The 26,867-nt window shown below is 45.2% G+C and overlaps 1 protein-coding gene across 1 annotated transcript in view; it reads right to left on the bottom strand.

Moving 5' to 3' along the window:
- The window catches only part of LOC117355540 (ethanolaminephosphotransferase 1-like), a 134,912-nt gene that overhangs the window by 19,369 nt on the left and 88,676 nt on the right, over positions 1-26,867 (bottom strand). Inside the window, exon 7 of the mRNA XM_033934247.1 lies at positions 13,993-14,041. Within this exon, the coding sequence (XP_033790138.1) occupies positions 13,993-14,041 (49 nt within the window). The remainder of the gene's footprint in view (positions 1-13,992; positions 14,042-26,867) is intronic.

The following is a 26,867-nucleotide window of genomic DNA, read 5'->3' as shown; positions in this document are numbered from 1 at the left end:
CCGCGTAGCACGGGTTTAGTGCACGCTAAAATCCTAAGTGCGCTAAAAACGCTATCGCAGCTTAGTATAAGGAGCCCTTAGTTCAATAAAATGGTATCATTTTCCATTTTTTGTTTTATTTGCATTTGTTAATTTGTAATGTAGTAGTTGGAATGTGTCAGTTTTTCTCTGGTGTTGCACTTTATGAAGAGTATAGTTTAATTTTTATTTCTATTTTTATATTGTGGTTAGTTATGCTAAACTGGGTGAATATCTGTGTTCTGCATGTTTGAAAGAGACATGGTTTTCTGTTAGCATTGATTGTATCATTGATCTGTTTGAATCTGATTTGTTTAGTTATCCAATAGGTTTATTGTTAAATTAGTCTTATAGCCCATTACATTAACAAGTGCTAGAATATGTATGTGTGTGTCTGTCTTTATTTCTTTCTCTCTCTCTCTCCTTCTTCTCCTCTCCTGTATTTCTATCTTTTTTTTCTGTCTTTCTTTTTCATCGGCTGTCCACTCATTCTCCCTTCCTTTTACCTTCCCTGTGTCCACCACCACCCCTTCACTGCTCCCCTTATCCAGCAGCAGCCCTTCTCCCTTTTTTTAATCTCCCCCCTGTCCAGCAGCACCTCTTTCCTGTCCAGTAGTAGGCCTCCCTTCCTTTTTCTTCCCCCAGCACCTCTTTCCTGCTCCCCGTCTAGCAGTAGGCCTCCCTTCCTTTTTCTACACCCCCCGTCTCTTCCCCTGTCCAGCAGCACCCCTTACCTCACGTCTGCCCTCCGCTGACAGCCACCTCAAGCCGCTGTGGCCTGCAGGTGCCAACAGCCGCCGCGGTCTGCAGCCGCCGACAGCCATCGTGGCCTGCAGCCGCTGACAGACGCGGTGGCAGACAGCCTTTGCGCCGCACAAAGCCGACATCCGCCTAGGGAGAGAGAGATGCGTGGAAGTGCGCATGCGCACTCCTACCTGCGGGGACCTACAGCGCACGGAAAACAGGAGCACATAGGTCAGAGTGCGCATGCGCAGCTTAGGCTTTTATTATATTAGATGGTCACTGCAGTGTTTTTGGTATTGTCTTTTCCGAGGTAGGTGCTTCTGTGACTTGTGGAAGTTACCGCAATTATGGTATGTCAGAATTGCTCTGCAGTAGAGAATGACACGGTGGTTGTTACCCACGGCTAGCCATGAGTAGCCATGAGTAGCCGCAGGTAACCCGCCGAAACAGGGAAAGAAAAATAGCAGTCGCTGCGAGGACGGGGACAAGGCCATTCACCGCCCCGTGGAGCGGTGAATGGTCTTGTCTCCGCAGTGAGGCATCAAGGATTGCGCGGTCCCCGCAGCCCCCACCCGCCCGAACGTAGCGTTTAGTCAGCTCCCCCCCACCGACCTTATATTCCGAGTTTTCCGGCTTTCTTTTTCCCGAGCCCCAAGCGTTCAAAAAGCCGCTGCGCGAGTTGATCAATCTTCTCCTCTGACGCAACCGGAAACAGGAAGTTGCAGGAGAGGAGAAGATTGATCGACTCACGCAGCCCCGCGTGCGTGTCTTTTTGAATGCGTGCGGCTCGGGAAAAAGAATGAGTGTGGTTATTTATTTACAAAGTATATAAGTCCTAATCCCTTTCCCTCCCCTTTCATGTCACTGGAAGGCTTATAATTTATAAGTTTTGTATCTGAGGCAATGGAGGGTTAAGTGACTTGTCCAAGATCTCAAGCAACATCAGTGGGATTTGAGCCGTGGCTTCCCTAGTTTTCAGCTGGCTGCTCTAACCATGTTTGGTAATCAGCAAACTAAAGGCTAGTGAAGCTGAAGACTGGTGGCCCTTTTTCAACCTACCAAAAACATTGCTAGGGAAATTATTTTATGGTTGTAGTGCAGTCAGTGCCACATATTGCAATAATAGGGGAAATCAGAATGGAGGACTACTACTTTATTCCTATTTTACTTTTTAATATTGTTTTAATATATATATGAGTATACATATATTTTATGTACAGCTTTATATTTTCTAGTTCAATAGAAATAATTTAACTTCTTGATTTTTTCCTATAATTTGGCATCATTTTCAAAAATTGCTTGTCCTTGCACCCCCACCCCACCATGCACTAGCCTAGCCCAAACCAGTTGCTGTTCAGAATACATCATGACTTTGCTTTCCTGGCTTAGAGGGAACAGGCACCTACATTCCTTTAGTTGGTCCTGGAGTACCCCCTTGCCAGTCAGGTTTTCAGGATATCCACAATGAAAAAGATTTGCACACAATGCAGTATATATAAATTATACCCGTATGGGGGAAAATTATCAAAGTGGGCTACCTTTTAAGATGGGTTATTTTACCACAAGTTGTGCTACTTTTAACACAGGGCCTCCTTGCAAAAAAAATGGGCCTTATGCTAAAATAGCATGACTTGTGGTTAAGAACGCATCTTAGGGGGGAAATTAACAATGTAAGTTACAGATAAGATAGAATTACACAGGCTGAATATCTATCCAAGAATATGTAGAGCAAGCTGGAAAATGTGTGTATACCAAACTACAGTTATATGTTCATACTAGTCTTTAAGCCCGTTACATTAACGGGTGCTAGAATACTGTTCACCCTCTATGTTGCCCCTTCCATTCACTGCCCTCTCTTCTCTTTCCATCTCTCTCTCTCTCTCTCTCCCATATGGCCTCTCTCCATCTCCTCCTTCCTTTTGCCTTGGTCTGGCATACCTTCCTCCTTCCCTCCAAGCCATTCTCTCCCCCTCTGCTCCCTTTCCTCATTTAACTACTGAAGGATCCCTAGCTAGCTGACATAGCTGGGTCACGGTGTAGATGAAGAAACTCCATTTTAGATCAGTGGGTCATAATTAGTACAAAGAACAACCTGTGACTCCATTTTATTGCTCTGAGAAATCACGTATACATACAGGCCTGTTCTATGTATCTGTCTTAGTGCCAGGCACGGCCAGGAGACAACAGGATGTTAATGTTAGCTAGCCTTGATGTATAGATTATAGGATGGATTTATGGTTTTGTTTTTCTCTCTGCTCTTACCTTTTGGTCAGAGCTGGTTAGACTGGTTTGGACTGGTTAGGACCCTATATAATCTTTGTGTCCGAAATTCTCGGGGTCTTCTGTTTATGCAGCCAGTTCTGCCCAGAAGTCCAGCATATATGCTTGCTTAATAAAAGCCTTTTTACATCTCTTCAGTCTCTGGCTCAAGTCTCTGCACTACTAACGGAGGGCCTTATCCTAAAAGGTACCTTCATTTGGCGCAGCAGAACAGGGACTTGATCTACAGACTTGAGCCTGTTTGGCACGATCGTCTCCCTCGGAGGATTTCAAACCTTGCCTCCTACGAGACCCGTAATAGCCGGCATTAGCCTGATGGTTGATCAGGAACGGTTTCTCGTCGAAGACAACGGATTGCACCTCGAGAAGGAACAAATCGGTGGAGATTTCTGGCTCCTGGTTTTGTTGTGCCGGTACCGGACCTGTCTTGGTAAGTGAGAAGTTGATTCCTTCTCTATCCTGTCTCTACCTCTTCTGTCTAGTAACTTCTTAATCCGTTGTGAAGCTCAGAGAGGTATATAGGATTCTGGTTTCTGGAAATTGGAACTTTTGTTGGGTGCATATATAGATTGTATAATATGGGTCAGAGCACCACCGACCCCCTTCAGATCATGCTTAAATATTTTACAACTGCCTTTTCTGGCGATTATGGCGACCCTAAGATTTTTTATTGTTTTCTTCATCCTTATTTTTATTGTTGTCAAAGGCTTAGTATTTGGAATTTAATCAACTTTTTGTCATACTTGTCAAATTAATAAAACAAAAGCTCTGGGGACACCTGACAAGACACAGAGAACGAGAAATTGGTGATGTTGAGAAATTACCCGGGGAGATGGAAATAGCATTTAGGTTGGAAACCTGGGAAAGGTTGGTAAAGCAAGCCAGCATGATTGTTTTGCCGAAAGTTGCAGACAGGATAGTGTAAGTTGCTTAACAGGGTAAAATGCATGTGGATCAAGACAGAATTAAGAATGTGAGTTCGCACTGATGAACGAGAATAAGGACTGTGATTTTAGATATATGTTGCGTGCAGTGGATTTGTTACAGACAGTGAGTAATTTAAAGAAAGTTGAGCCAGATAGTTTACGTGTTCTCGCAGTTGTCAAAGTGTGTCTGCTGGTAATAAAAAAAAAAAAAAAGCAACCGTTTGTCAGACATGTGGGGTTTGTGTTGGGCACATCCCTGCCTTTGTATCCCAGTGTTGGGGGATTTAAAGTACAAGACTAACAATGATAGAGGTTAAGTATCCATATTTTTCTGAAAATTGAAATATTTGCTAAACATGGGCTTGATAATTCAAGTTCAAGTTTCAAGTTTTATTATTATTTGATGAATCGCCTATACAAACATTCTAAGCGCTGAACAATTAAAAAAAAAAAAAAAAAACATTTTAGAGGACAAACAATTTTAAGACACAAGTACAAAGTTAAATAACAAAGTTTTTAAGAGTTTTATAAAAGAGATAAGATCTTTTTCTTTTCTGATGTACAGTAGCAGTGCATTCCACGTTTGTGGCGCTGTAACAGAAAACATGTCATTTCTTCTTGTACCCATAATTTTTAAGGAAGGGACAGTTAATAAGTCTTGTGATGATGATCGTAGAGAACGAGGGGCATAATAAGGAATGATCATTCTAGACATGAATTGAGGCTCATTGAAAGCTAGAACTTTAAAAACCAAGAATAATATCTTAAAAGTAATTCGGTGGCTAATAGGTAACCAATGGGACTTAATCAATAGCGGTGTAATGTGGTCAACTTTTTTTTTTCCTTTATGAATGAGTTTTATTGATAACGGATGGATTGAGATTACTTCTTTTGTGCTAACAGTCTCCCTTGCTTTCCCGTATTGTGTCTTTATCCTGGTGTTCTTTATGAATTCTTTCTTCCCATGCATGTTTGTATAAAGTGTTATTATCAATCAGATTTTAAATACAATTGGAAACAGAAATACCTTTCAAATAAACTTGGTAGCTCAAACTCCAGAGGAAGGGGGTAGTTATTATGTAAGGACAGTGCAGACTAAAGTAGCTACATCTAGTCTGCAGCAGTGCCCACTCCTCAGAGTGTAGCGGGACCCAGGTGGCAGACAAGGGTTCCAGGTCTGCCTGCAGGGAACATGGCTAAGTGACCTCAGGGGTGGTGTCACGTTAAAATGTCTCTTCTTTTCCTTCGCAGTCATACATACAGAGCTGTTCTGGACCTGTTACAATGAGCCTTTTTCTACCCAGAGAAGGAGGACAATGTTCTGCTTTCAGTAACCTTGAAATGACCTTGCACTTAACATTTAACATGTTTCTTTTTTTTCCCTTTGAATTGACATTGCCATACTTCAGAATACCTCTATATTTAACATTGTACACTGTATCTTACTTTACCTAGTAAGTTTTGCTTATTTTTCAAGATTGAAGCACACCCTAACAGTTGCGTCCCTGTCTGCCTTATGAATGTAATTGGCAGGGCACCAAGCCAGAGTGATAACATTCTTACGTTTTCTCTTTCGGACGTTCCAGTAACCATTTAGATGCCTTTTATGATTATGTGATTATTATGCCATGTGTTATATCGCACTTTACTTTGCCACTGTGTGCACCCAATTATGATTCGTGCTATGATGGATGTTTGTTTTTGTATCACTGTGCATTTCTCTGCAGATTTAAGTTCAGCTCTGAATCCTTGCCAGCTGGAAGAAAAGTTCCACGCCTTTTGTGTTTTCTATGTTTGTTTATGCCCTGTAATCTTTGTGTTGTCTATCTGTTTGGTTTGTGGGGTACCCCAGGGAAACCAACTATACCATTGGCCATTTTTGGAGATTTTTCTCTCCCTTTTTGCATTTTTGTTTTTTTTCCTATCTAAATTGCCTTTCTAGCTGTTCACGCCCACGCTGCCCTCTGGCGCCAGCGCTCCTTCCTCACCTCCTCTGGATCCCCTATCCAACACCACCAACTCATCCTGGACCTTTTGGATGCTATCTTGCTACCCTCCAAAGTTTCTATCATGCACTGCCGGGCCCACCGTCGCCTCCGTGATTTCATCAGCCGCGGTAATGCCTTGGCTGACCGCTCGGCTCGCCAGGCGGCCCTCCAAGGTCCGCCCACACCCCCTCTTCTGTTATCCCTTTCCTCCCCCCAACCTTTCCTTCATTCCCTTTCCCCCCAGTACACTGACCCCGAGCGCAAGTGGGCCGTGCAGCAATCTGGCCATTGCACCCTCCCATCCGGATGGATTACTATACCCTCCTCCCACACATCCACCCCCTCCTGTATGTTCCACAACTCCTGGCCCTCACTGTTGTCCAGCGTGCACACGATTTTTCTCATGCCGGTAACCCAGCCCTCCGCACCCTTCTCCGACAGAATTTCTATATCCCGAATCTCTCTCAACTCATCTCCCATGTTCTGCTCCGCTGTGTCATTTGCCTTCGACACAACCCCTCTTCTGTCAGACCCCCCGTTCCTGGTCACCAGCCTATCGGTTCACACCCCATGCAAGTCCTCTCTACAGATTTTACCCACTTGCCCCCCTCCCATGGGTTCCGTTACCTCCTGGTTTTCATTGATTCCCACACTGGGTGGCCAGAGGCCTACCCAGTGCGCACAGAGAAAAGTAGGGAAATAGTAAAGGCTTTACTCCATGACATCATCCCTCGCTATGGCCTGCCCCTAGTGATTGGCAGCAATAATGGCCCCGCCTATATATCACAAGTCACACAAGCAGTCTCTCGGGCTCTGCAAATCACCTGGAAATTACATGCGGCCTATCACCCCCAGAGCTCTGGCCAAGTTGAACGCATCAATAGAACTATTAAAACCCTCCTCGGCAAAGCGGCAGAAGAAAGCCACCTGCCATGGCCCAAACTGATTCCTTCTGTTCTATTTCGCATCCGCTGCACCCCAGGTAAACGCAATCGGTTGTCCCCATTTGAGCTCATGTATGGCCGACCCCCGCCGATAGTCAGCCCAGACCCTGAGTCTCTTGAACAGATAGGGAACGCTATCACAGACGCAGAGATAAAGCAGCTAGGAAAGACCATTATGAAATTACAGAACTGGGTCATTTCTAGAGCCCCGCTGCCAATTACAACCCCTGTCCACCTCTACAAACCTGGGGATCAAGTGTGGCTGAAAGTATGGAAGAAAGAACCGCTGAAACCCCTTTGGACAGGGCCTTTCACTGTCTTACTTGCTTCCCCCACAGCTGTCAAATTGTCCCGCCACGAGCCTTGGATTCACTACAGCCGTGTGAAGCCCGCTGCTGAGTATATTTGTGAAAAAGGGCCTACTGACCTTCAACTGAAAATCACGCGGCTGCCCCACACTCTGGAAGAGTAATCACGCACGTCTGATCCGGAGATCTGACAAGATATTTAATATGAACTCTGTTGTATATTTACTGCTTGTGATTTACGTCTTGCCAACATTGTCCATGTCCCCTACCCCTCCCACGCCTGGGTGTGCCCCTTGTGTGGCACTAGTGGACAATGGGGGCAAAATGGAAAATGTTATTAGATTTCAAACTAATTATGAGTGTAAGGGTCAACTAGTGACCCCTGTATGTATATATAACAAGGTTGAATATTCTATATGTAATAATGGAGATTCACAGATCTGTTTCGACCCCAAAGCAACTAATAGGGATACTTGGATAGAGGTCAGGTCAGTCTGGGATCAGGGCCCCCTGATTCAACAAACCCTGGTCACTAATCCCCATGTCCCGGCCTCAGTCCTCTTTGATGCTTGCCATGCCATGGACCAGAACCCCACCTTCCTTGGACGTTGTGGTGCCCTAGCATGGAGGAGGGAATATATGCACAACGATAAATACATGTGCCTGGCGGGACAGATGCCGTCCCACTGTGAAGGGTCTTCCGAACACTACTACTGTAACTACTGGAAATGTGTATCCTGGGCTACTTGGGGTATGACCCGACTGCCCACCACCCGAGCCATATTATCCAAAGTGGTGACTACCTCTGACTGTGGCCTCCAGAACTGTAACCCACTTAACTTCACTATTCTACAGCCGTTTAAATGGAACCTCGACGATAGCTTCCGGAAAGCTCGCTATCTTGTGGGCCTACAGATATATGGTAAAGGCACGGACCCTGGTACTGTCTTGCACATCAAACTCATTGAGAGACACCGAATCCCTGAACAACACAGCATTGTGTTCCCAGACTTTTATGAACATATGAAACTTGACCAACAAGACTTTGTGCCCTCTGCCACCACTCGCAATCTTTTCATACAGTTCGCTGAAGCCATAGGAGCCACCTTAAATCTGACAAACTGTTATGTCTGCGGAGGCACCCAGCTGGCCTCTGAAAAACTCCATTCTGGCAAAACACTACATACAGCGTCTCGGACCATCCTTTACCACTCATGTTGGACACCTGCAGTGCCAATCCTTATGGACTAAAAACAGCACCTCTCAGCCCGGTTGGACATATTGGACCGGGGATCCTAAGTTAAATCTACCCAGACGATGGAATACTACTGGCAATGCTACCACATTAAATGTCTACCTCAACCTGCCTGCTTCTGCCCCTTGGGCTGCACCGGAAGGATACTACTGGATCTGTGGGAGAACGGCATACCCCACTCTACCCTCAAATTGGACTGGCACTTGTGTTCAGGGCACTATCAAACCAGTCTTCTTCCTCCTCCCGTTATCCGAAGGAGAACATCTGGCTGTCCCAGTATTCGATCAACGGGCCCGTTCTGAAAGAAGCCTGGAAATTGGTAAATGGGAAGACACTTGGCCCCCGGAGCGCATCATTGCTGTCTACGGTCCTGCTACTTGGGCTGATGATGGTATGTTTGGGTACCGGACCCCAATCTACATGCTTAACCGCCTCATACGACTGCAGGCGGTTTTAGAAGTTATCACCAATGAAACAGCTAGGGCCCTGGGAGCCCTGGCCAAAGCGAACACTATGATGAATTTACACCAGGTGAAGTTTACAGTGAACTGTCAAGACTAAAGGTAAATAAGGCCATGGGACCAGACAATCTGCACCCAAGAGTGCTCAAGGAGTTGTGCGATGTCCTAGCGATACCGCTAGCTGCACTCTTCAATCTCTCCCTAAGCACGGGGAGAGTACCCTTGGACTGGAAAACAGCCAACGTCATTCCTCTACACAAAAAGGGTTGCAGGGCAGAAGCTGCGAATTACAGGCCGGTGAGTCTCACATCAATAGTGTGTAAACTCATGGAAACTTTAATTAAACGCAAATTAGACACGATCCTGTCTGAGGGAAATCTACGGGATCCCAATCAACATGGATTCACCGGGGTAGGTCCTGCCAATCTAATCTCATCAGCTTCTTTGACTGGGTGACAAGGAAGCTAGACTTGGGAGAGTCTATGGACATCGTGTACCTGGATTTCAGTAAAGCATTTGATAGCGTCCCACACCGCAGGCTGCTGAGCAAAATGAAATCGATGGGGTTAGGAGAAACACTAACTACTTGGGTCAATGATTGGCTAAGTGGAAGACTACAAAGGGTAATGGTAAACGGTACCCTCTCTAAAACATCGGAGGTGGCCAGCGGAGTACCGCAGGGTTCAGTCCTGGGCCCATTCCTTTTCAACATATTCATAGGGGATCTGACTCAGGGGCTTCATGGTAAAATAACATTATTCGCCGACGACGCTAAACTATGCAATATAGTAAGGGAATGTACTTTACAGGATAGTATGGCACAGGACCTGCTTACATTGGAAAGATGGTCCTCGACCTGGCAGTTGGGCTTTAACGCTGGGAAATGTAAGGTTATGCACCTCGGTAGCGGTAATCCATGCAGAAATTACACCTTGAATGGAGAAACTTTAACTTGTACTTCGGCGGAACGAGACCTAGGAGTAATCATCAGTGCAGACATGAAAACTGCCAATCAAGTGGAGAAGGCTTCATCTAAAGCAAGGCAGATGATGGGATGTATCAGTAGAAGCTTTGTCAGCAGGAAGCCTGAAGTCATAATGCCATTGTACAGAACCATGGTGAGACCTCACCTGGAATACTGTGTACAATTCTGGAGGCCACATTACCGCAAAGATGTGCTTAGAATCGAATCGGTTCAACGGATGGCCACCAGGAGGATCTCGGGGCTAAAGGGTCTCTCGTACGAGGAGAGACTAAACAAACTACAACTCTACACTCTAGAAGAACGTAGGGAGAGAGGAGACATGATTGAGACATTTAAATACATCACGGGACGTATCGAGGTGGAAGATGATATCTTCTTTCTCAGGGGACCCTCTGCCACTAGAGGGCATGCGCTCAAACTCAGAGGCGGGAAATTTCATAGCGACTTCAGGAAGTATTTCTTCACAGAAAGAGTGGTTGACCGTTGGAATGAGCTTCCAGCGCAGGTGATCGAGGCCAGCAGCGTGCTGGACTTTAAGAATAAATGGGATACCTATGTGGGATCCCTACGAGGGTCGAACTGGAATATCGGTCGCTAGGTACAGACTTAAGAGGATGGGTCAGTAGGGTGGGCAGACTTGATGGGCTATAGCCCTTTTCTGCCGTCATCTTCTATGTTTCTATGTTTCTATGATGCGTACCGCCATCTATCAGAACCGACTGGCCTTAGACTATCTATTGGCCGCTGAAGGAGGAGTATGTGGCAAATTCAATCTCTCCAACTGCTGTCTACAACTGGATGATGAAGGATTTGTGGTTGAAGAGGTCATAGATAAAATTACCAGATTAGCTCACGTTCCTGTCCAGACTTGGAAGGGTTTTTCTGCTGATATGTTTGGACTCAACTCACTGACTGATTGGGCCTCCAAACCGGGACTCTTTAAAGCCCTCACCATAATTTTCCTGGTATTCTCTGTCATATTTTGTGTTCTTCCTTGCCTGTTACCATGTTTATTGAAAACCCTTAACCGTACTATTAGGACTACGATTGACAAAAGTACCACCGCTCTAGTCCTGGCCCTTTCCTCCTATCACCCAGTCCCCACCTCTGATACAGATGGCCCTGACCTCCCGTAACCCAGCTAGTCAGCTAGCCTACAGAAGAAAAGTTGGGAATGAAGGATCCCTTGCTAGCTGACATAGCTGGGTCCACGGTGTAGATGAAGAAACTCCATTTTAGATCAGTGGGTCATAATTAGTACAAAGAACAACCTGTGACTCCATTTTATTGCTCTGAGAAATCACGTATACATACAGGCCTGTTCTATGTATCTGTCTTAGTGCCAGGCACGGCCAGGAGACAACAGGATGTTAATATTAGCTAGCCTTGATGTATAGATTATAGGATGGATTTATGGTTTTGTTTTTCTCTCTGCTCTTACCTTTTGGTCAGAGCTGGTTAGACTGGTTTGGACTGGTTAGGACCCTATATAATCTTTGTGTCCGAAATTCTCGGGGTCTTCTGTTTATGCAGCCAGTTCTGCCCAGAAGTCCAGCATATATGCTTGCTTAATAAAAGCCTTTTTACATCTCTTCAGTCTCTGGCTCAAGTCTCTGCACTACTAACGGAGGGCCTTATCCTAAAAGGTACCTTCAACTACTTAATTGGTCAGCAGCAGCATTCACAATTCATTGCTGTTGCTGGCTTCAGGTCTTTCTCTCTGGCCGGTCCTGTCTTCACGAAAACAGGAAGTAGGCAGGACCGGCCAGAGAGGAAGGCCTGAAGCCAGCAACAGCAGCGAATTGTAAACGCTGCTGCTGCCTGAAGCACCCGAGGCAGATGCTTCTCTCCCCTCCCAGCCCAACCCCCGCTGACTCTGCGACCCTCCTAGCAAGACTTTAATATCAAACCTCCCTCCAGCGTTGGCACTCGCTGCACTTAAACAGGCTGCTTCGGCTTTCTTCTGCCGTTGAGGCTCTCTGTTGCGTCATTGATGACGTAATCATTGACGCGGCAAAGGGACTCAACTGCAGGAGAAAGCCCAAGCAGCCTGTTTAACGTGCAGCGAGTGCCAACGCTGGAGGGATGTTTGTACCGGTGCAGAATCGATATGTCTCTCCCCCTCCAGTACCTGTGCAGCACTTTGCTGCGGCGCATCCTCCCATGGGGGGTGGGGAGAGGGGGGGTTTGCACAGTGGGAGCGGGTGAGAGCGGCGATCTCCAGTTGGGGGGGAGGGGGGGGAGAGCGGCGATCTCCAGTTGGGGGGAGGGTTTGCACAGTGGGAGCGGCGATCTCCAGTTGGGGGGAGGGGGGGAGAGCGGCGATCTCCAGTTGGGGGGGTTTGCATAGTGGGAGCGGGTGAGAGCGGCGATCTCCAGTTGGGGGGGGGGGTTTGCACAGTGGGAGCCGGGTGAGAGCGGCGATCTCCAGTTGGGTTTTTTTTATTTTTATTTGAAAGCCGCCGCGAGCAAGTGGTGACGTAAAACCTGTGCATGCGCAATCGTGTTTTCGCGACGGATCAGGGAACACGTTTTTTTTAGTGCGCATGCGCAGCCTACCATTTTATTATATTAGATACTTTCCAGAAGGAAAATATGCAGGTCTTCCCCTTGAAAACTGAACATTGATGCAACTTAAGCACCTACAAGCTTAATAAGTTACTGCAGAATGCTGCCCAATTCGCGATTCAAATTGATTCACGATTCACTTCGGGTGAACCAATTTGAGTCGATTTGTTTTGGCAAAAAATCGAACTTACCGATTCGTCGGCCTCCTTGCTAGAGATACATTCAGGCTTTCCATCTACCACCAGAGTCCTTCCATCTAATGTAACTTCCGGTTTTGCAAAACCGGAAGTTACAACAGAAGCAAGGACTCCGGTGGCAGAGGGAAAGCCCGAACGAGTCTCTGTGTGCAGTTCATAGAAACATAGAAGATGACGGCAGAAAAGGGCTACAGCCCATCAAGTCTGCCCACTCTGCTTACCCACCCCCTGTCTATGCCCTAATGACCCAATTTCCTTATCTTGACCCTCGTAGGGATCCCACATGGGTATCCCATTTATTCTTAAAGTCTGGCACGCTGAATGGGGGGGGTTACTCTGGTATATGGTGAAGTTGGGATGTGTATTGGTAACCAAAACTTTCTGTTGTACACCTTGTATATCTGAGTGTTTGTAACCTTGTAAAAAGCAATAAAATATACTTTTCAAAAAAAAAAAAGTCTGGCACGCTGTCTGCCTCGATCACCTGCACTGGAAGCTTGTTCCAATGATCAACCACCCTCTCTGTGAAGAAATACTTTCTGGTGTCGCCATGAAATTTTTCCGCCCCTGAGTTTGAGCGGGTGCCCTCTTGTGGCCAAGGGTCCCTTGAGAAAGAAAATATCATCTTCCACTTCGACACGTCCCGTGAGGTACTTAAATGTTTCGATCATGTCTCCCCTCTCCCTACGTTCCTCGATAGAAAGATCAGCGGCAGCAAGGCTCTCTCCTCCCCGGCCAGAAGTATTTCTCCTCTCCTCCCCGGCTAGGCAAAAGTGGCAGTAGCGAATGCGATTCTCACTATCCTGCTGCTACTCTGTGTGTCTTGTCTTCATTTGGCTGCCCAAGTGGCATTGTGGTTTTGGAGTTTGTTTTTTGTCATAAATAAAAAATGATTTGACCTAAAATAGATGAGTCTGTGCTTTCTTGTGGTTAGTAGGCAAGTTCACATATCGTGTTTTACTCCCTATCCTATCCTCTCTACCTATGCAAATTGAAGCAAGAACTTGCAAACTATCAAATCTTTAATGCAGGACCTAAATTTGTCTGAGTACAAACCAAGATTGCCAAAATCCAAAACAAAAGCAAAAAAGCAGAGAAACAAGCAGTTAAAACATGCATATTAGTTTTTCTCAGATTTGGATTGGACTGGGAATAAGAAAAATAAAAGTTCAGAAATGCTGTTGGGCCAGGTTAGATAACTAAAATCTGGCTTCTGCATTTCTATTATATTCATGAAACAAAGAAAAATCTGAAACTGTAATTGTGAGGGAAGCTGATATATAACATTGTAATATAAATAAATTTGATGTGTACTTACTTTAAAATATTGTGCAGTGTCTGAGGAAGAGAAAGAAACATACTGCAGCCTGGAAAGAGAGGAGAAGAGAGCATGTCTTACATGATTAATGGATAGCATTATAGCAGTAACAGTACTTGTCTGTGCTTGCAAATAATCTTCATCCATGCTTAATGGAATTTCATTGATTGCATCATAACAATATAAATTGTAATTTTATTAGCCTGGCAATTCCTTCTTCCATCTTGGGCTTTCAACTCCAACAGATTCAGTGGAGGAGAAGCCTAATAGCTAGTACAGCAGCCAGAGAATAAGGAGAACTGGGTTTGATGTCCCCTATAGCTCCTTGTGACTGGGCAAGTCCCTTAATCCTCCATTGCCTCAGATACAATAAGTATCTGTACTGCTTTGATTGTAACCACAGAAAGGCAGTGTACCAACCCCCCTCCCCCCATCCCCTTGGCCGTGAGCTTCCATTTACAATTGCCTGGGGGTTTTCAACATTTTATTACTCACAACTCCATTCTAGTTCAGCTAAAATGGTGACAGTCTTTGGTCAAGTGTTGCAGGATATAGCTTCTTGTGGAAAATCCGGACCCATGGCCACGCCCCCAGGATCACCCAGTTCCGCCTCTATCATGCCCTGTTCCACTCCTAGCCCCGCCCCCAGACGGCATCTGCACATGCGGATGCGACGCAATGAATGTCACCATGCTGCATCCACGCATGCACGGTTGCCCCTTCCTGACACGATTTTGTTGGGAAGCTTTTCAAAATTCGGACTAATGGCTAGATTCACTAACCTGCCCGATCATGTCAAATCCGTGTGCGATCTGTGGCAGGCCGACCAATTCACTACGGGCCCATATTCAAATGGGGCAATCGGAGTAATGCCCCCCCCACCGACCATCTTCTTTGCTTGCATATGGTCTGCGCATGCACTCTGTGCATTCAATGCTCAGAGTTTTGTTCTCCACGCAAGGAAGAAACTTTTGCGAGCCTGTGGTTAATGCAAGTTGCCCATTATGCAGAGACCAAAGCAAGAAGACCGAAATGTTCATGCTGCCTCGACTCTCCTGCTCTCAGCCGCCCTTCCCCGCAGTGCAGCCCCGCTTTAAAACCACGGGCTTGCACTGCGGGGAAGGGAGACAGAGAGCAGGAAAGATGTCTCAGCTGGTTGAAATTCAGGGGACCCATAGGAGTGAATGCTCAGGAGAGTCGGCAGAGACATCAGCAGTCGCTTCTTTTTTTGATCGGCCAGCCCAGTCGGTGTTCTTTAATTTTTTTTTGTGAATCACTGCCTTCCTACTTTTGGATGCCCTTCTCCTCATTTGCATGCGCAGATCAGAATCGGATTGGGAGGAAGGTTAAATGGTCAGGACTTGATCAGTGGGCTTAGTGAATCTTAGCCCTAAGTGCCAGGTTTTGAAAAGCAGTTCGGATCCCCTGACATTTCCTCAAAAGGGAAATCCAGACAGCTTGGTAACCCTATGTGGAATCCACTATACCTGCAAAGTTAGTACATTTTGCTGTTCTCAAAGGCTGAGGCTCCCTTACCCCCTCCCCTCTGAGGGGCTCTGAGCACTTCCTTTACATCATCCTCCACCCTGACCTGCTCAATGTTCAGAAGCCAGGCTTAGGCTTAGACTTGTTTTTTTTTAATTCATAGTTAAAATGGTTCCCCACAATGGCAACTTTAAGTGCTGTTTAACATGTCTACAAGAGATGAAAGCATTTCTCTTCCAGGAAGACCTTGAGTTAAATATGGCAGTTCTAACATCTGCATTGCATTAGGGCAGACAGGAGACAAACCATTCACTTCAAGTTAAACCTAAATTTCCTGCTGCAATCCTTCAGTTTTTTTTTACAAAGATTAAAAGCCCACCGGGGAAAAGGAACAGAAATAGAATGTGGAGGTCTGGAAATGGCATTTATTCTATCAGCTGCTAGCCATTTCTTGTGTTCAGAACCTTATTTTAATTAGAAATTACACACAAGTGACAATCAGTCTAGCTTTATATTTATTCAGTGCCAGAACTATACTAAGGCTTTTCTTTAGCAGCTGTAGCCTAGAGCTGCCAATGACCCAGTTTTTTGGAGCGAGGTTTATATTCTAATCTTAGACCAGCATTGCATTTTGGACTTACAGTGCAGACTACAACTGCCACAATGCATTGGGATAGAAGTGTGAGAAGTCAGGAATGATCAAGACAGTGACTCTAGAAACAGTGCATCGTGGCAGCTCTGCTAACCTCATTTCAGAGTTGCAAATTGAATTGTGAATTCTGAAAATGTTTACTTCCCACATACAGTAGTTAGAAAATACTATTTTTATCAACATTTAGGAAATACTAAAGTTCATTAACTAACCCCCACCTCCTGGTAGAGGTTTCTATCATGACCCGGAGCACTAAATGCTTTGATGCTCTACCATGACTAAGTAAAAGGGGTGGGGGTTAGTTAATGAACTTTAGCATTTCCTAAATGTTGATAAAAATAGTATTTGCTAACTGGGTGGTTATAGTAAATGGTGCTAAAATAGTTAAAAATCTGAATAACCATGTCTGTATGTAATCACAGCACAAAGTTAAGACAAATCAAGAAAGAAAATGAGAATCTGAATGTCATATTATGCCAAACAGAAAACCCTTCATTCCCTAGGGTTCTTTTACAACCAGAACTGTCATGCCCAAAAGGAAACCAGGCTTGCAAAGCGGTTCCTTTTGCAGAAGAAAACCGTACAGATTCTGTTTCATGGTTTTGAATCCAGAAAGAGAAGGAGATGAAGTGTAACGGCCTTCGGTTTAATAATATTAGGCATGGGAGGATTCTGCATTTCGGCTAGAATTATATTTAACAGATCTACCCTGGTAGCCCAGTGGTTTCTGCTCTGTTGCAGCAGACCTAGGAGTTATTCCCCCAGCTTACTGTTTCATTTGTTTTCATTTATTTCAATTTCTAAACTTTTAGTGCTCAGAATCATTTACACTAATGAAACAAAGAACATAAATTCAACCAGTTACAGTAAACTAACCCAGTATGGGCTTTATTTTATGACAGGATGCTGGGGTGGAATGTCAAAAAGGTATCTAGTTTAAGCCTATATTATAAAGGCAAACTCAATGCAAATCCCAAATGGCTTTGGTATATCAAATCAAAAGAAACCCCCCCCCCCAAAGAAAAAAGGACTATGAATGTACAAAATAATAATTATTGAGGAATTATTAAATAATATATATTTTATTACCTGGGTTATGGTGGAGAGGAAGATGCTAGCTCCTGAGACCCTCCCTTGCGGTACAGACTAGAGAATGACACGGTGGTTGTTACCCGCGAGTAGCCGCGAGTAGATTTTTTTGGCGACCCGCACGTTTTCAAAGAGCCGCTCACATGCGGCTGCTGGAGTTGTTCAATCTTCTCCACTGCTGCAACTTCCTGTTTCCGGTTGCATCAGAGCAGAAGATTGAACACTGAGCAGCCGCGCGTGCGCGGCTCTTTGAAAGCGTACGGGTCGCCGAAAAAGAAAGCCTGCAAACTAAGGTGAGGTGGAGGGAGGGAGATGGCTAAACGCTGCAATCGGGCGGGTGGGGGCTGCTGGACCGTACGATTGCGTGTGTTCCCGGCTCAAACTAGGAAGGAGGGAGTGAAAGGAAAAAAAAATTCTGTGCCAAGGGGATGAAGAGGGAAAGAAAAAAACCCACAGCAGGAAAGAAAGGGGAAGATAGGCAGGTGAGCCAGATGCTGGAAGCAGGGGGGGAAGAAAGAGGGAAAGAAGCTAGATGGAGTTGAAAAGAAGAGACACACTGGTATGGAAGAGGAAGATAGGGGAACTTCTGGACCACAGGAAGGTAACAGAAAGGGGGGAAATTAGGTGCATGGGGCATAGGGACAGAGACATAAAGGGGACATGCCATGGGGATGGTATATGGACACGAGGGGGGCAATGCCAGATACATAGGGGAGATATTAGAAATGGGGAAAATAGGAACACAGAAACGAGATGGTTTGTGGGGATGGGACAGGGACTGAGCTCGTAAGCTCCAGCGGCTTGCACAAATTACATTGTAACGTGCCACGAAAATAAGAGGGAGGGAGGTAGATAGGCCACGCGAGAGGAGCTGAAGGGTGGTAGAAAGGAACAGATAGTAAAGGAGGGAGGGAAGGGGGGTGGTGGAAAGGAATAGAACAGACATTGAAGGAGGGTGGAGAGGAACAGACCCTGAAGGGAAATGTTGAAGACAGAGTGGGAGAAGACGCTGGAAGGGAAGAAGACAGATGCCAGACTATGGGGAGCAGAAGGAAGAAGATGGGTACTAGACCAATTGGGGGGGGTGAAGGGAGAGGCACAGTAACAGCAAATGGAAGACGCAGAGAGAAGACACACAGTGGATGGAAGGAACTGAATGAGAAGATGTGGAAAGCAGAAACCAGACAACAAAGGTAGAAAAAAATTATATTTATTTATTTATTTATTTTTTTGCTTTAGGATAAAGTAGTATATTAGTTGTGTTGATAAAAATTTATAAATAAAGCCCTGCCAGCTGAACATCTCTTTCTCTAGTTCAGCAGCAGGAACTTTGATTTATAAGAAAGGAATAAGCTAAATATTACAGTACTAAGACTTATATGGATGCTGCGGGGACGGTGACTGGGCGGTGAATGGGATGCCAGTGGCGGTGATGGGGCGGTGAAAGGGATGGCGGTGACGGGGCGGTGCAGAGGATGGTGGGCTGGGGACGGGGCGGTGACGGGGACAGAATTTTTTCCCCGTGTCATTCTCTAGTACAGACTCTTCCAAGAACCTTGGCCCTCAGATGAAGACACTCAGAGCCGTAATAGGCTGCAACCAGCTGAAGAAGACATTCAGGGAGGACCATGAGGCAGACCAGCAGAGCTCAGTCGATGCCCCCAGAGCAGCAAACAAAGGAAGAAGGGTGCCAGGAGGCTTGAGAGGAAAAAAAACCTGGCGCTCAATCAGTGGAAAAGAAACTAAAACTGCTATTGCTAGTGAGAAAATGGTTAATCGCACCTAAAAAGCAGGCACCAGATTGCACAATGGAGGAAAAGTCCATAGTCTGTTATAGAGATAGACATGGGGGAAGCCACTGCTTGCCCTGGATCGGTAGCATGGAATGGTGCTACTCTTTGTGTTTTTGCCAGGTACTAGACCTAGATTGGCCCACATAAGGACAAGTTACTGGGCCTTAGATGGACCATTGGTCTGATCCAGTAAGATTATTCTTATGTTTTTATTTCTAGAATATTTTGGAATCTTACCAGGTACTTGTGATTTGGATTGGCCACAGTTAGAAACAGACTTTATTGACCTTCAAGCTGTTCCAGTTGGTAACTGTAATGTTCTTATCCATGTCCCCTCTTTCTCGTCTGTTTTGCTGAATCGAGCCATACCATTAAAAAAAAAAGGATTTAGTGATATCAGGCCACGCAGCCGGTGGGGTCATGGATCCAGTACCATCTTCCTCTCACACCACTCTCCCTCTCACACCACTCTCCCACTTTCTGCCACTGCTGCTGCTTTCCCGAAGAAGCAGCAGCAGTGGAAACAAACTGAAATAGACATGCTGTGGGACCTTCCCATATGTACCCATGGTTGCCTGCCTGCCCTCTCCGATATCACTTCTTCTTCGGGGCAGAGCCTGGAACTGCAGGTATGTATGGGAAGGTCCTGCATCTAGTCTGTTTGTTTGCCGCTGCTGCTTCAGGAAAGATTGTAAGCTTACTCGAGCAAGGACTGTCTCCTTGTGACTTTGTACAGCGCTTACGTATATCTAGTAGTGCTCTAAAAATAATTAATAGTAGTAGTATCTAATGGAGCACTAAGCTGACAATCGGAGGAAAACCAGGATTGAATCCTTCTGCTGTTCCTCTAAGCCAGGGATCTCAAAGTCCTTCCTTGAGGGCAATAATCCAGTCAGGTTTTCAGGATTTCCCAATGAATATTCATTGAAAGATCTCATGCATATTCATTGGGAAATCCTGAAAACCTGACTGGATTGCGGCCCTCGAGGAGGGACTTTGGAGACCCCCTGCTCTAAGCCATTTCTAGTATATAAGGACATTAATGTAAACTGCTTAGACAATCTCCAATTGATAGGCAGTATATCAAGTATTAAATAAAGTTGGAAATTTAGGTCACTTAACTTTGCCTCAGGTAAAAACTTAGAGATCAATATTCAAAGCTAAATCAAAGCTTCTTGTTTAAAATGGCAGCAGTTCTTTTTGTCTTCACATTTTTGAGCAAGAACCACTGCCATTTTAAACAAGAAGCAACACTGAATCGATGAATCGGACAGCACTAGTGCCCACCTAGGAAAGGTAGCAGTGAAAATACACTGCTACCTTTTCCTAGTTAAGCCTTTGTTGTGTGAATCCTGGAAGTTAATGATACTATTCTATGGTATAGTAGACTTGCTCCTTATAACTTTACAATATGGATTTGAAAATGGATTAAGCCTTTCTCAGTACCTCACGACGAGTTGCTACCTGAGGCAGTGGAGGGTTTGTTTAGTTGTCCAAGATCTTAAGGAGAAGCAGTGGGATTTGAACCCTGGTTTCTCTGGTTCTCAACCTGCTTTTTTTACCATTAGGTACAGCTAATGCAAATACATACTCAATACATGTTTGATAACTCAGCAGTAAACTAAAGGCCAGATTTGAAGTCTGATGGTCATTTGGCAACCTACCAAAAACCTGAAAAGCAAATCATTATGTTTGCCAGTAACTACAGGATTTCTATTACAGAGCTGACCTGAACACCACTACTCATATGGCAAACAGGAAAATTCTGGACTGGGGAGCTAGGACTGACTGGAAGCAAAGTATTAAAGTACCTGCATATATTTTAGAATGCTGTAAGCACTGTTCTGTTTAATATGTTTTATTTTGGTGTCTATTATTTTGATTTTGGGGGGGGCATATAATTCTCTCTGGAGAGTATTGAGAATGTATATTACCATTAAGTAACAGAGGCACCAGAAAGAAGCACTGTTCCATAAACACTTCTACTGCTGAGGTAGGTGTTTACTTCCACACCCTAAAGATTTTCACTTGTCCCATCATTGCTCCATTCCAGCTCATCCTATCCTCATTCATCTTGGCCTCTTTAAATAGTTGAGTCACTAACCACCTATGGACTATACCCAAAATAAAACATCTCTATCCTCCAGATCATCTTGACACTGTAAACATACTCGTATAAGGGAGATAAGGAAAAAGATTGCACAGGAATTGTTGATTCTCAATTCAAGTAACTTTATGGGAATAATAATTGTTGGAGATGTTATCCCTGCAAGCAGCAGCAGTGAGTCGGGAGGCAGGAGAGAGAGTCGGGGGGGCAGAGAGAGAGTGAAGAGAGGAGTAGAGAGGAGGGGACAGAGGCGGAGGAGAGTGAGGGGCAGCGGCGAGAGGTAGTTCTGCCCACCCCTCCGATGTCAGAACTCGGAGCATCCACCTTAAAAGGGGCGGAGCCAATGGTGCTCAGCCTTTCGGCACGCGTCGAAGGTGAGCGTTAAAGGTGCTCACCTTAGCGAAGAGCGCCTTTGCGAAGGGCCTTAAGATGGGGTGATGTCACTGCACGAACAGCAGAAGAACAACCGCAGCAGTCACAGAGGAAAGTCACAGAGGAAAGCCACAAAGACGCAGAGGATCAGCCACAGCAGTCACACAGGTCAGCCACAGCAGAATGGCAAGTGGGTAGCAATGGAAGCAAGCAGACAGAAGCAGGAAGTTGAGCTACCCAGTTTGCTATATGTATGACTACCGTCTGCCATATGTATGACTACCTCCCCTCTGGGAGGTGGTCTTATGTATGTACTCAGTGCAGGGAACTGGAGAGCCTGAAGAAACAAGTCAGACTCCTGGAGGGCAGCATACTGGAACTAGAAGCACTTCGAGCAGTGGAGGAGGAGGACAGGGATGCAGAGAACGTCAAGACAGAGGAAACCATCGAGGAAGAAGAACCGGGAGTTAGAGAAGTTCATCGAGGAGGCATACAGGGAGACCATGGAAAATCACCAGCATCAGTGGAACAGCCAAGATACACCTACAGAGAGTGAGGACCATCTTGAGGACAACCACAAGAAAGAAATAGGTGTCACAGCGGCGAGATCTGGAACAGCGAAGGTAACCCACATGAAGACGAGTCCGGTTGCCAAGACAAAGCCAGGATGAGGGAAGATGGAAGTGCACAGAGGACACGGACCTAATGCTGGAGAGATGGTCATACACCAGGGACACAGACCTGTAGGCTAGAGAAGCAAGAGAAGATAAGAGGATAGCATCAGTCGTAGGGGACTCCATCATCAGACAAGTCGACAGCCACATAGCGGGAGGAAGATAGAATCGGCTGGTGACCTGCTTACCGGGAGCCAAGGTAGAAGACATAGTGAGCTGCATTGGCAGGATCATCAACAGCATGAAAGAGGAAGATACAGTGGTGGTGATCCATGTGAGACAAACAACGTAAGCAACAGGAACTACAACAGGGAAGTACTGAAGAACCAGTTATGGATGCTAGGAAGGAAGCTGAAGACCAGAACGCAGAGGACAGCGTTCTCGGAGATCCTGCCAGTTCCCAGGGCCAATGAGAAGAGGCAGACGGAGCTGCAAGCAGTCAATGCGTGGATGAAGCTGGTGTGAGGAAGAAGGATTCCACTTCGTGCGCAACTGGACAACATTCTGGGAGAAGAGCAAGCTATTCAGGAAGGATGGACTCCACCTCAGCGGAGACAGAACGAGGCTACATGCAAGCATCATCAAGAGAGAAATTGATTAGTTTTTAAACTAGGAATAAGGTGGAAAGCCGACAGTCGACCGAGAGTCGATGGTTCAGGAACCGGTATACCCAGAGGATACCGTGCAGGAAGATAGCAGGGAAGACTCACCGGATCATAGGCATGACAGAAATCCTGACGGATCGAAAGGGATATATGATGGAAGGAAATACAAGAAAGCGACAGGCCACAAACTCAAGTGTATGTACACAAATGCAAGGAGCCTAAAGAATAAGATGGGTGAATTAGAAGCTATGGCACAAAAAAATAACCTTAACATTATCAGCATCACGGAAACATGGTGGAACGAGGAAAACATCTGGGATACAAGCTATACTGCAGAGACAGAGTGGCTCAAAATGGTGGGGGCATTGCCCTATACGTCAAAGAGGGAATTGAATCTACCGGAGATAACACACTGGAATCAAACAATAAGGTAGAGTCGCTATGGGCCAAAATTCTGGGAACAAATAGAACAGAAACTAAAATTGGCATCTACTACTGACCCCCAGGGCAGGCCGAAGAGATTGATAGAGAAATGACAGAAAAAATTAAACGCAACTGCAAAGGAAGCAACACAGTTATCATGGGCGACTTCAATTATCTAGGGATAGACTGGAACCTAGGCACCTCCGGCTGCAGTAGGGAGACCAAGTTCCTGGATGCTATAGGTGATTGCTTCCTGGAACAACTTGTCAAGAAAAATACGAGAGGAAACGCAGTTCTGGACTTAATTCTAAATTGATTACGAGGACCGGTGCAAGGTGTAGAAGTAGAAGGGACGCTGGGAACCAGTGATCATAATATGATCCGCTTTGACCTGGACAAGGGGACGAAACATCGACTCAGAACGATGGCCACAGCGCTGAACTTCCGAAAAGGGAATTACAAAGGGGTGAGATTCATGGTGGGGAAGAAGTTCAAGAAGAGGCTAAGCACTGTAAAGATGCTAGAGCAAGCATGGTCCTTTTTTAAGGACATAGTCACCGAGGCGAAAAATCTATATATACCACGTATCAACAAGGGATCCAAGAGGAAAAAGAACAAGGAACTGGGCTTGGCTCACTGTAGCGGTGAAGGAAGCGATCAGGGACAAGAAGACTTTGTTTGAGGAATGGAAAAGGTAAAAATTGGATGAAAACTGGAAAAAGCACAAACAGCATCAAAGCAGGTGCCATAAGGCGGTAAGAGTAGCCAAAAGAGACTACGAGGAAAAAATAGCCAAGGAGGCAAAAAAATTCAAGCCGTTCTTTCGATATATTAAGGGGAAACGACCCACGAAGGAAGCGGTGGGGCCGTTGGATGACCAAGGAATGAAGGGGAGGACAAAGCCATCGCCGACAAATTGAATACATTTTTTGCATCTGTGTTTACCAAAGAGGATATATGCAACATACCGGAAGCTGACAGGCTATAGATGAGAAACTGAAGAGGTCTAGAAGAGGTATACCGGCAGATTGATAGGCTTAAAAATGATAAATCCCCAGGACAGGATGGCATCCATTCGAGGATAATCAAGGAACTGAAAGGGACTATAGCTAAACTGCTTCAACTGATAGCCAATCTGTCGAACAAATTGGGAAGGGTTCCGTAAGATTGGAAGGTGGCGAATGTTACACCGATCTTAAAGAAAAATGTGAGGGGTGATCCAGGAAACTACAGACCAATGAGTCTGACCTCGGTACCGGGAAAGATGGTAGAGGTGCTGATAAAGGACCGCATCATTGAGCACCTTGACAGACAGCATGGCTTCAGCAGAGGAAGATCTTGCTTGACGAACTTGCTGCACTTCTTCGATGGAGTTAACAGACGGATAGACAAGGGTGACCCGGTTGACACTGTATATCTGGATTTTCAGAAGGCTTTCGACAAGATTCCGCAAGAACGATTACTTTGAAAAATTGCGAGCCATGGAATCGAGGGTGAAATACTCACGTGGATTAAAAATTGGCTGGCGAATATGAAACAGAGAATGGGAGTAAATGGACAATACTCGGACTGGAAAAGCAACACTAGTGGAGTGCCGCAGGGTTCAGTGCTTGGACACGTGCTCTTCAACATATTTATAAAAGATCTGGAAACTGGTACGACGAGTGAGGTGATTAAATTTGCGGACGATACTTTGTTATTCAGAGTAGTGAAGATGCAGGAGGATTGCGAACATCTGCAACGTGACATAAACACACTCAAGAAATGGGCCACGACATGGCAGATGAGGTTCAACGTGGATAAGTGTAGGGTGATGCATGTCAGTAACAAAAATCTTATACATGAATACAGGATGTCCGGGGCGGTACTTGAAGAGACCCCCCTGGAAAGAGACTTGGGAGTACTGGTCGACAAGTCAATGAAGCCATCCGAGCACTGCGCGGTGCCAGTGAAAAGGGCGAACAGAATGCTAGGAATGATTAAGAAGGGGATCATGAACAGATTGGAGAAGGTTATCATGCCGCTGTACCGGACCATGGTATGCCCTCACCCTCACTGGTTGCCGTACATGAAGAAGGACACGGTACTACTCGAAAGGGTCCAGAGAAGAGCAACTAAAATGGTAAAGGGAGGAGTTGCCGTACAGTGAGAGATTAAAGAAACTGGATCTCTTCTCCCTTGAAAAGAGGAGACTGAGAGGGGACATGATAGAAACATTCAAGATTACATTACATTAGAGATTTCTATTCCGCCATTACCTTGCGGTTCAAGGCGGATTACAAAAGAGATTAAAAAAACGGAGGGTTACAGTGGAAGAACATTTGTCCTTTCTAGAGAGGTAAAGAGTAGGTTATGTAGTTTCTGTGTGGCGGGAAGAGGGAGGGGGGAAGGACAGTAAGTTTGAAGTTAGGGCTGTTTCAGGAATTTCTGGAAGAATGTAGATACTGAAGGTAATAGACTTAGTAGATAAAGGACAGGTTGTTCACCCTCTCCAAGGTAGGGAGAACGAGAGGGCATTCTCTAAAGTTAAAAAGAGATAGATTCCATACAAACGTAAAGGAAGTTTTTCTTCACCCAGAAAGTGGTGGAAAACTGGAACGCTCTTCCGGAGGTTGTTAAAGGGGAAAACACCCTCCAGGGGTTTAAGGACAAAGTTAGACAAGTTCCTGTTGAACCAGTGCGTATGCAGGTAGGGCTGGTCTCAGGGCTCTGGTTTTTGACCTGGGGGCCACCGCAAGAGCGTAACTGCTTGGCACGATGGACCACTTGTCTGACCAAGCAGCAGCAAATTCTTATGTTCTTATGTTCACAGTTTGAAGCAATCCTTTCTGTCATAAAACAGTTCACACAGTAATTTGAGTGAAAGGATGCTATGTCAGCTGGCCATTCCAGCATTGATAGCCCTAATTCTGTCCTCATACAGCCAAACATGAAATATATTAGTGTAGACCCCTGATATTGTACCCCCCCCCAAAGGGGTTACATTATATTGTTGCTTCTCTCTGACTGTATGAATTAAATATACAATTTCATCTTTCACACACTAATCAGGATTTTTAAAAGGTTGGATAATTTCCTAAAAGTCCATTAAGTCTTTATAAAGATGGACTTGGGAAAATCCACTGCTTATTCCAAAGATAAGCAGCATAATATCTGCTTTACTCCTTGGTATCTTGCCAGGAACTTATGACCTAGGTTGGCCACGGTTGAAAACAGGATAATGGGCTTGATGGAGCTTCGGTCTGTCCCAGTATGGCAACTCTATGCTTGAAGAAGACAAGTTTAACATGAGTGTGTTATGCTGAAGTAGTATCTCACCTCAACCCTGATGAAGTTGTTGAAACATGGATTTGTCTTGGAAGGGTGTAACTAACTTTAGAAAGAAATTCAGATTACACTTATAAATTTTATCACAGTAGAAGTTTAGATGAGTCAAATGAAAAATCACATTACATAAGTTATTAAGATGGACTGAAATAGGGGGGTAAAAAAAACCCCAAACGCTGGATCAATGAAGAGCTAAGCTGTGTGGATTCAAATTCCATTGTTTTCTAACAGCATTCTGAAGATCCCAGTAAACTGCAAGGATATAATTTGCTGTTATAAAGTGATAGCAATTGTACATCATACTTGATTAACAGCCTATTAGTGGTGCAATTTGAAGTTATGTTCTTA

Source organism: Geotrypetes seraphini, chromosome 2 (genome assembly GCF_902459505.1).
Source record: "Geotrypetes seraphini chromosome 2, aGeoSer1.1, whole genome shotgun sequence".
In the NCBI taxonomy this organism is placed as follows: domain Eukaryota; kingdom Metazoa; phylum Chordata; class Amphibia; order Gymnophiona; family Dermophiidae; genus Geotrypetes; species Geotrypetes seraphini.
Note: the sequence above shows the minus strand (reverse complement) of the source record. Positions and strands in the feature narration are given on the sequence as shown.